We start from the raw sequence: 11,048 nt of genomic DNA, 5'->3' as shown, positions 1-11,048 counted from the left end.
GTCCATCACATGATCCACCCCCATGGTGATGGATCATGTGACGGACCATGTGATGAGCGCAGTGACGTCACCACAGGTGCTTTTCCTACTGCACAGCAAAGATGAAGACAGAAGAGAAGCCAGGCTGCGCGAACAAGCGGATTAAGGTGAGTTAAATTTTTGGGTTATTTTATTTAACCCCTCCAGCCCTATTGTACTAAGCATTCTGTATTAAGAATGCTATTATTTTCCCTTATAACCATGTTATAAGCTGCCTGTTTTGAATGAATCCCTCTCAGGAGGCTTTAGTACCCCATAGGGCGTAATATGCAGCTCCCTCCAACCAAATCATTCATAGAATCATGCACACGACCATATGTATTTTGCGGTCCGCAAAAAACGGATCCTCAAAAAATACGGATGACATCCGTGTGCATTCCGTATTTTGTGGAACGGAACAGCTGGCCCCTAATAGAACAGTGCTATCCTTGTCCGTAATGCGGACAATAATAGGACATGTTCTGATTTTATGCGGAACAGAAATACAGACATACGAAAACAGAATGCACATGGAGTAACTTCTGTTTTTTTTGCGGACCCATTGAAATGAATGGTTCCGCATACGGTCCTCAAAAAAACTGAAACGGACATGGAAAGAAAATATGTTCATGTGCATTAACCCTAACTCTAATGATTTGCACTCACATAATGCTGTTAGTACAAATCGCTGTAATCGAGGTCGGGCAGAGACACACAACATTATAAATCATTATACTACCATGCAATCCGGTCATAGGAGCAGAGTGCACTATGGGAATTCATGCTCCCATATGAATCTTGTTTCATGCAGTGCACAGGCATGTCTGAAACTGGACTAATGGGGGGGGCAGATTTGCCATTCAGGAGTCTGAAGCTGGATTTTATAAAAAAAAAAAACTGATCAAAACCTGGAGAAAGACTATAACCTTCATCCTCTACTGTCCACAGGGATGGGAGGGGATAAAGGCAAAAATAACTGATCGCCTCTTTAATAATAAATGTGCTTGACTGGCGCCATGTTGCGCAGACATTTCCGTGTTTGTTCACAGTGACCGTTACGTATATATATATATATATATGTACCCCTCCCCTACCCCGGCAGGAGGCGCATCCATCATACAGATAAAGAGATATAGCTATTAAATATATTATATGATTTCAGAAATGTGCAGCTGTGCCCTCCATGAAGTCTCTCGAGGATGTGGGAGGTGTCACAGCGGTGCGCTTGCGTCAGTGCGCTTGCGTCCTTGAGCGTCGGAGGTCACCGGGGACCTCGCAGTATATACTGGGTGGAGGCACAGCATCGTTGTCTACAGTGTTGTGTATAAGCTTTGTGCAGGCTGGAGGCGGGCGGAGCGCACAGTCCTCACGCATCGCCCTCCGAGTCCTCCGCCTTTTGGACGGCTTTCTCCTCTTCCTCCTCCCTGATGGCTGCAATTTGTTCAGAGCTTGGGTGAAGAGCAGGCGACTCCTTATCGGGCTCCTCCAACCTCTGCTCCTCCTCAATGACTTTCTTCCACATCTTGTGGTTCTCCATCAGATGCTGTGGGATCTGACAGAAGATTTTTCTTTTGCATTTTTTCTTTTCTGCAAAAAGAAAAAAAAAATCTGAATGAGAAAACGGCAAAACAAAACCAATCAATGAATGTGAGTTAAACCCCCACACAGAACCGTGGAAATCGAGAATAGATATATATTGCAGATTATTACACCACTATCCTTTCTAGAGATCTGCACAACATTGCTCTGCCCCTTCTACCTCCTGACAGATACACAGTGATATATTCGGAAGATTATTACACCACTGACCTCTCTATACTGTGGATCTGCAGAACATTGCTGTTTCCCCTCTGCCTCCTAAGGGCTCGTTCACACGAACGTATTTTGAGTTCCGTATACGGGCCGTTTTCTGCGTTCCGCATATGGTCCGTATACGGAACCATTCATTTCAATGGGTCCGCAAAAGATGCGGACAGCACTCTGTGTGCTGTGCGCATCCGTAGCTCTGTCCCGTGGCCCTGCAAAAAACGGCACGGTCGTGTGAACAAGCCCTAAAAGTTACATGGTGATATATTTTGCAGACTACTACACCACTAATCTCTCTATACTGTATATCTGCAGAACATTGCTGTGCCTCCTAAAAGATACATGGTGATATATTCTGCAGATTATTAGACCGCTGACCTCTCGGCAGAATGTCTATTCCAGGGATGGCCAACCTGAGGCTCTCCAGCTGTTGCTAAACTACAACTCCCATCATGCCCGGACAGTCTACAGCTATCAGCCTACAGCAGGGCATGGTGGGAGTTGTAGTTTTTCAACAGCTGGAGAGCCACAGGTTGGCCATGCCTGGAATCTATTCTATAAACTGCGCGTGGGACTATGTAAACTTGTTTGACAATGAAGGAAAAACACTTGAGACATGTCCCTGTAGTCATTATTAGTGATGTTGGTCAGGTGACCCGCCTTCATTCTTTTCCATCCTGTAAAATTTATTTGCTGTCGCAATGAGGTAACCATGTTCCATTTACACGATAAATCTTTCTCCCAGTAATTAGTAGACAGTCGCCTTCTTGTAAGAATCTGCACCCTGTAAACTGTGCCGCAGCTGACAATGCACCAGCAGAAGCAAGAAAACATTGAGCGGCAGATGATCAGATTACACAGATTTAAAGAAGAAGTATCAGTTCTGAAGATCAATATCCACAATGGGGAAGGGGTGTTATCATATAAGGACCAGTGGCTGGGTGAAAGTACAGGAAAGGAGTGCAAAGTGTCAGATACATGGCTGTACGTTCCATTATATCCGTGTTACGCAGGTTTCCTCCTCTCCACATACAACACGATTCCTATTCCCCACCAGTGGCCCCCTGTCACATTGATAGAACAGATCGGCTCCTTCACTTACTGAAAAGTCCTAAGGACCAGGGCAAAGAATCTGTATAAATTTGGGAGGGAATCTGCACCTATTGCGGGAGGAGAACTGCACATACTGCGGGAGGAGAACTGCACATACTGTGGGAGGGGATCTGTGCATACTGCGGGAGAGGACCTACACATACTGCAAGAGGAGGATCTGTGCATACTACGGGAGAGGACCTACACATACTGTAAGAGGAGAATCTGTGCATACTACGGGAGAGGACCTACACATACTGTAAGAGGAGGATCTGCACATACTGCGGGAGGAGAACTGCACATACTGTGGGAGGGGATCTGTGCATACTGCGGGAGAGGACCTACACATACTGCAAGAGGAGGATCTGTGCATACTACGGGAGAGGACCTACACATACTGTAAGAGGAGGATCTGCACATACTGCGGGAGGAGAACTGCACACACTGTGGGAGGGGATCTGTGCATACTGCGGGAGAGGACCTACACATACTGTAAGAGGAAGATATGCACATAATGTGGGAGAGGGCCTATGCATACTGCAGGAGGAGGTTCTGCACATACTGCAGGAGGAGGATCTGCATATAATGTGGCAGAGGGCCTACATATACTGCAGGAGGAGGATCTGCACATAATTTGGGAGAGGGCCTACGCATACTGCAGGAGTAGGATCTGCACATACTGCAGGAGGAGGATCTGCATATAATGTGGCAGAGGGCCTACATATACTGCAGGAGGAGGATCTGCACATCATTTGGGAGGAGAACTGCACATACTGCAGGAGGAGGATCTGCATACAATGTGGGAGAGGGCCTACGCATACTGCAGGAGGAGGATCTGCACATAATTTGGGAGAGGGCCTACATATACTGCAGGATGAGGATCTGCACATAATGTGGGAGGAGAACTGCACATACTGCAGGAGGAGGATCTGTATATAATGTGGGAGAGGGCCTACACATACTGCAGGAGGAGGATCTGCATATAATGTGGGAGAGGGCCTACATATACTGCAGGAGGGGGATCTGCATATAATGTGGGATGGGGCCTACATATACTGCAGGAGGAGGATCTGCATATAATATGGGAGAGGGCCTACGTATACTGCAGGAGGGGGATCTGCACATAATGTGGGAGGGGGCCTACATATACTGCAGGAGGAGCATCTGTGCATACTGGGGGAGAGGACCTACACATACTGCAGGAGGAGGATCTGCACATAATGTGGGAGAGGGCCTACACATACTGCAGGAGGAGGATCTACACATAATGTGGGAGGTGGATCTGCACACATTGCATGAGGGGATCTGTACATAACTACAGGAGGAAATGTGCATATACTGCAGAAGGTAAACTGCACATATTAGGGGTGAGGATCGCACATACAGCAGAAGGGGATCTGGACATACTGAGTGAGGGGACCTGCACATACTGTACTGGGGAAGAAGATCGACATATGCTGCAGAGGGGACCTGCACATACTGTACTGGGTGAAGAAGATCGACATATGCTGCAGAGGGGACCTGCACATACTGTACTGGGGAAGAAGATCGACATATGCTGCAGAGGGGACCTGCACATACTGTACTGGGTGAAGAAGATCGACACATACTGGAGGAGAGGATCTGTACATACTGGGGCATATTTATCAAACTCGCCTGTTTTTAGGATTAAAATGAGACTGGCATATTTGATTCAGCTCTCATTCTTTTGCCAAGTATTTATTAAAAGTCGTAGGCGTATTGCTATTAGTCTGACCTCTGGTGGTTCTTTTTCATTTAGACAGGTTCATATTCACTTAGACTGGTTTCATTTACCGTATTTGCGCATGAATAATAGTCGCATCTGTGCATAGAAAAGTCACATGTCTCCCTGAAAGTGTGACTTTTAATGCAAAAGAAGTTGCATTTTAATTGCACTTTACCACTCAAAACCGTCAAACAAAAATAAGCCATCCCTGGAGTGGAGTAAAAGTTACTGTTTTTGTCCCTAATCCATGTGTAAAAAAGGAACACCTACATAAATAGATTTAAAAAAGTCACAAAAAATAAACAACAAAAAATAAACAATAAACAAATAAACAGCTGCTTTTTATGTGCCCCACTGTGGAGGGGATCTGCACATACTTGGCGAAGGGATCTGCATATACTGCAGGGGGAATCTGAACGTATTGGGGAAGAGGGTATGAACATACTGTACTATGAAAGAGAATCTGCAGATACTGTGGAAGAGGTTCGGCACATACTGAGGGACAGGATCTGCACATACTAGGGGAGAGGACCTGCACAGTGAGGAAAAGGATCTGCACATACTGGAGAAGAGGATCTGCACATACTGGAAAAGAGTAAGTGAGAGGATCTGCACATACTAGGTGAGAGAATCTGCACACACTAGGTGAGAGGATCTGCACATACTGGGATCTCCTGCCTGTGTTGTATACAGGCCCTCAGAAAACATCACCTGTCATTGAAGCCAGTTAACAAGTGGGTTCAAAAGGGACACCCCCCACCAATACACACACACACACATAGGTGGTTCAGTCCTAGCAGAGGTGATACTTCTCCTTTAAGAGACAGCTTATTGAGTTGAATTTCCGGGTGGTTATCAGAGATAGGATGAGGAGGTGACATAAGAAGAATGAATGTGGTTTTTCTTACCCTTCCCTGACTTAATCCCCCATAAGGCATCTTTGAAACAACAGAAGATCTGAGAGGACATACTTGTTAGGTTCTCGGAGGGTTCAGATGTCTCCTCCTCTGTGGTGTCCGTGTCATCGTCCTGCTCATCTGTGTCCCCGGAATCATCGCTGTCCTCTATCAATGTCCCAGGCATCAGTCCGGCAGAGTCGTATGAATTACATAGTGGTCCCACAATGTGAGTAATAAAAGATTCTTGAAGTTTGGCCAGTTGAGGAGCCGATCGATCCATGAAGGGGCTGATTGGGAGCCCGAGACTTGCTTCTTCATCGCCCTGAGAACAGACAGAAACAAGTCAACAGAGATTACCCTTGGCAATGACAATGACATTTTTTAGGACTAGACACAACTGTAACAAACATATACTGTAGCTGTGAAAATTATTAAATCAGGACAGGCATTCGACCTCTGAATATAAACAATGATCTCATGCACTGACAGAAAGCGGAGATCATTTCACTAAGCAAAGATGAATCTTCATTTACACTGAACCCCTGAGCTGCTGGAAAATGTAGAGAAGATGTGCTTTTTGATTCATCCAGAGTGATAGATTTTAAATGTAAATTTGGGGAAATTCCAGCTTCTCAGCTGATAACGGTATTCTCTGACGGACAATGATATCTGATGTGTAAAGCCACAATCACCTGCTCATAGAACTCATTGACAATGCCCTCCGTCCACTTGAGGTGGAGATCCTTGCACTTGGCGGGTCCGTTGATGTCAGCTAGCTTAATGCACATCTGACAAACCAATAATCGGTCATTCTCGTTTGACCAATCGATTCCGGGTCCTACATCTTCGTTCACCTTTAAGGAAGAAAGGGAGTATATAAGCAAGACGAAAAGAAGACAAAGGTGGAAGAAAGACCGAAAACATAAGAAAGATGGGGGTGGACGATGGAAGAAAGATGGGGAATGAAAGTAAGATGAAGAAGAGAGGGAAGAAAGAGAATGGAAGCAAAACAAAGGATGTAAAAAAGCCGGGATAGATGGAAGATGGGAGATATAAAGAAAATGAAGGACGTAAGGAAGAGGGAGGATGGAAGAAAGGAAGGGGATGGAAAAAGATGAAGGACAAGGGAAGACAAATGGAAGGAAGATGGGGGTGGAAGCAAGAGAGAGGATGGAGGGAAGACGGAGGATAGAAAAAAGGCAGAGGGTGGAAGGAAGAGGGGAGATAGAAGGAAGATAGAGGATGGAAGGAACATAGAGAATGGAAGGCAGGCAAAGCATGGTGGGGATGAAAGGAAGGATAGAGGGAAGATAGATAATGAAAATTCAGAGGATGGAAGCAAGACAAGGGAGAAAAGGAAAACAAAGCATGGAAGGAAGAGGGGACATGGAAGGAAGATGGAGGATAGACGGGATGAAAATGGAAGCAAGACAAGAGATGGAAGGGAGACAAAGGATGGAAGGAAGACGGAGGATAAAAGGAAGATGGAGGGAACACAGATGGAAGGAAGAAGGAGAATAGAAGGAGGATGGAGAGAACACAGAGGATGGAGGAAAGACAGAAGATGGAGGGAAAACAGAGGATGGAAGTAAGATGGAGGATTGAAGGAAAACAGGACAGAAGGAAGAGGGGAATAAAAACAGGGAATGAAGGAAGATAGAGGATGGAAAGAATACAGATAATTAATGGAGGGAAAGGAAAGATAGATGGAAGAAGGGAGATGGAAGGCAGGTTAAAGAATCACTTCCACAAACATTTTTATTCTCTGACCTGTTGGAAAGGTACATGATGTAAACTGTAGTGAAGGTAATCCTCTTACCAGTGACTGTATATATCCCCTCCCTTCTTGTCCTCAGCTGTGTCATGTAACCAACACTCTGACTATACAAATAACAGCATCTTATGTGTGGATAAGAAGCCAGTTTCTCTATGTAATCCTGTGGTAGCCGCAATGTCAGTCTTATTGGAATGAATAGAGAAGTAATTGACTTGCTGTCCTGTGTCGGTTGGTGATTAGAGTGTTGGTCACATGTCACATCTGAGGATCAGAAGGGAGGCTATAACTCACAAATACAGTTACTGGCAAGAAGATTACCTTCACTACAATTTACATCAATTACCTTTCTAGCAGGTAATTTTTCTGGGAATGCTACTTAAAGGATAGAGGGAAGAGAGAGGATGGAAGTAAGATGGAGGATTGAAGGAAGGAAGAGGGGAGATTGAGGGTGGAGAGAAAGTAGTGTATGGAAGAAAGGCAAAAGATGGAAGCAGGACAAAGGATGGATAGAAGAGAGACAGAGGATCGAAGGAAGAGGGCAGATGGAAAGAAGAAAATGAAAGGAAGGTGGAGGGAAGATGGAGGATGTAAGAAAGACAACGGACAGAAGGAAGATGAAGGATGGAAAGAAGAGGAGAGATAGAAGAAGGATTGAGGGAACATAGGGAATGGAAGAAAGACAAAAGATGGAAGCAAGACAGAGGATGGAAATAGTACAGAGGATGGAAGGGAGACAGAGGGTGGAAGAAATATGAAGGATGGAAGGAAGATAAAGGATCAAAGAAAGGTAGGAGACGGAAGCAAGACAAAGGATCGAAGAAGGGCAAAGAATGGAAGAAAGGCAGAAGATGAAAGGAAGGCAGTGGATGGAAACAAGGCAGATGAAGGAAGGAATGCGAAGGATGGAAGTAAGACAGAGGATGGAAGACAGGTGATGGAAGTAAGAGGGGAGATGGAGGGAAGATAGAGACAAAAGATGGAAGCAAAACAGAGGACAGAAGCAAGACAGGGGATGGAAAGAAGACAAAAGATGGAAGGATGGAAAACAGACGGAGGGGGGAAGCAAGATGAATGATGGAAGGCAGGCGATGGAAGAAAAGCAGAGGATGGATGTTAAACAAAGCATGAAAGATGGTGGGAAGGAGGGAAGAGAGAGGATGGAAAAAAGACAAAAGATGCAAGTAAGATGAAGGATAGAGAGAAAATAGGATTGAACGAAAAGGGGAGAAGGAAGAAAATGAAAGGAAGATAGAAGATGGAATGAGGACAGAGGATGGAAGGGGGAAGAAGAATGAAAGGAAGGCATGGGATGGAATTAAGATGTAAAGCTGAAGGAAGACAGGATTGAAGGAAGAGAGAAGATGAAAGAAAGACAAAGGATGAAAAGAATACAGAGGGCTGAAGGAAGATGGAGGATAGAAGGAAGGTGGGGGATGGAAGGAAAAGGGGAGATGGAAAGCAGATGGAGAATGGAAGGCTGACAGAGGATAGAAGAAAGCTGTAGGACGGAAGAAACGGAGGATGGATTAAAATGGAGGATGGAAGCAAGTCAAATGATAGAAGATAGAAGCGAGACAGAAGATGGAAGAAAGACAAATGATTGAAGCAAAACAGAAGATGGAAGATAGAGGGTAGAGGGAAGAGGGAAGACAGAAAGTGAAAGAAAGCGATGGTGAAAGGAAGAAAGAGGATGGAAGGAAGACTGAGAATAGTAGAAAGACGGAGGATGAAAGCAAGATGGAAAAACAGATGGAGGATAGAATGCAGAGGATAGAAGAAAGCTGTAGGATGCAAGAAAAATGAAGGATGGAAGCAAGGCAAAAGATGAAAGCCAGAAGGAGGATGAAAGAAAGACAATTGAAGAAAGCAAAGCAAAGAAAAGAAGGAAAACTAAGGAAAGAAGGAAGACAGAGCGAAAGGAAGAAAAAGGATGGAAGGAAGACAAAGGATGGAAGGAAGACTAAGGATGGAAGGAAGACTAAGGATGGAAGGAAGACTAAGGATGGAAGGACGATGGAAGAAGGACAAATGGTGGAAGCAAAACAGAGGATGGAAGGAGGACTAAGGAAAGAAGAAACATGGAAGATTAAAAGGGTTTTCTGAGATTTAAATACTGATGACCTATCCTCAGGATAGCTTATCGGGAATCTGCTTAGGGGGTTCGACACTCGGGACCCCTGCTGATCAGCTGTTTGAGAAGGCACTGGTGCTTGCAGTAGTGCTGCGGCCTTCTCACAGCCCCATTCAAGCACAGCCACTATACAATGTACGGCGCTGTGCTTGGTAAACAAGGCCGTGGCACCGGTGCCTTCTCAAACAGCTAATTGTCGGGAGCCCAGGGTGTTGGACACCCACCGATCAGATACTAATGACCTATCCAGAGGATAGGTATAAAAGTCTTGGAAAACCCATTTAAAAGATGAGGAGGGGTGAAAGTTAAATAGAGGATAGAAGAGAGACGGAGAATGGAAGGAAGGGAGAGGATGGAAGGCTGACAGAAGATGGAAAGCAGGTGGAGGTTGGAAGGAAGAGGAAGGATGGAAGGAAGACAGAGATGGCAGTAAAATGGAGGACTGAAGTAAAATGGAAGAGAGAAGAAAGACAGAGGATTCAAGAAAGAGATGAGATGGAAAGAATATAGAGGATGAAAACAGACAGAGGATGGAGGTAAGGTCTCGTGCACATTTTCGGTCTGCATCCAGTCCACAGTTTTTGCAGATCGCACAGAGACTCATTCATTTCTATGAAGCTGCAAAAAATGCAGACAGCACAGGGACGTCATCCATGAGCTGTCTGCATCTACCGTACATGTCCATGTCCATTTCACAAAAAAGATAGATGTTCTATGCTTGTCCATTTAGCATTTTGACAAAGAAGCCTGCATAAAGTGCGGCAGGCACAAGAATGGGATTCGCATCCCCACCTATCCCTTGCTTCAACTTGATGAACTTATGTCTTTTTTCAACTGTATTAACTATCTAACTATTTAAAGGGATTCTGTCACCTCGTTTCAGCTTATAGAGATGCGGACATGCACGGCTAGATCGCCGCTCGCATGTCCGCAATATACCTGTCCCATAAAGCTGTGTGCTTTTATTGTGTTTAAAAAATGATTTTATAGATAGGTAAATGACCCTGGTAAGGAGCCCAAGGGGCTGCACTATCCTTCTTGGAGCCCAGCCACGCCCCCCTGTATCCAGGAATCTCCTCCTTGCTCACAAAGTTAGATTGCCGTAATCTTGCGATGCGCGAGCTCGCGCATGAGCAGTGCCGGTATAGTGTTCCTTCCCTGTGCTGGCATCTGCAATCTAACTGTGAGCAAAGAGGAGATTCGGAGGATGCAGGCGGTGCTGGGCTCCTTCACAGGGGGCATGGCTGGGCTCCAAGAAGGATAGTACAGCCCCTGGGGCTCCTTACCAGGGTCATTTACATATCTCTAAAATCATTTTTTAAACACAATAAAAGGACACAGCTTTATGGGACAGGTATATTGCGGACATGCTAGCGGCGATCTAGCCGTGCATGTCCGCATCTCTATAGGGTAAAAAGAGGTGACAGAATCCCTTTAATCACATATCTGTATTTTGCAGATACATGGTTTGCGGACTCCAAAATACATATGGTCGTTTGCATGAGGCCTAAAACACAGTATTGAAGGAAGAGGGAGGATGGAAGCTAGATAAATAATGGAAGGAAGATAAATGATGGA

The 11,048-nt window shown here is 45.1% G+C and overlaps 1 protein-coding gene across 6 annotated transcripts in view; it reads right to left on the bottom strand.

Annotated features, from left to right (window-relative positions):
* Positions 1-532: 532 nt before the first annotated feature.
* PDE3A (phosphodiesterase 3A) overlaps positions 533-11,048 on the bottom strand; it is a 327,345-nt gene continuing 316,829 nt past the window's right edge. For 4 of the 6 annotated variants that reach the window (XM_040435459.1, XM_040435462.1, XM_040435455.1 and 1 more), the window contains 3 exons: positions 6,255-6,416; positions 5,572-5,884; positions 533-1,605 (listed from right to left, as the gene is read on the bottom strand). In XM_040435459.1, the coding sequence (XP_040291393.1) occupies positions 1,385-1,605; positions 5,572-5,884; positions 6,255-6,416 (696 nt within the window). In that variant the 3' untranslated portion in view covers positions 533-1,384. Of the gene's footprint in view, positions 1,606-5,472; positions 5,475-5,571; positions 5,885-6,254; positions 6,417-11,048 lie in introns of all 6 variants that reach the window. The other 2 variants (XM_040435464.1, XM_040435461.1) reach the window with 2 other exon arrangements.

The sequence above is a fragment of the Bufo bufo genome, chromosome 1 (assembly GCF_905171765.1).
Source record: "Bufo bufo chromosome 1, aBufBuf1.1, whole genome shotgun sequence".
Taxonomy (NCBI): Eukaryota; Metazoa; Chordata; class Amphibia; order Anura; family Bufonidae; genus Bufo; species Bufo bufo.
Note: the sequence above shows the minus strand (reverse complement) of the source record. Positions and strands in the feature narration are given on the sequence as shown.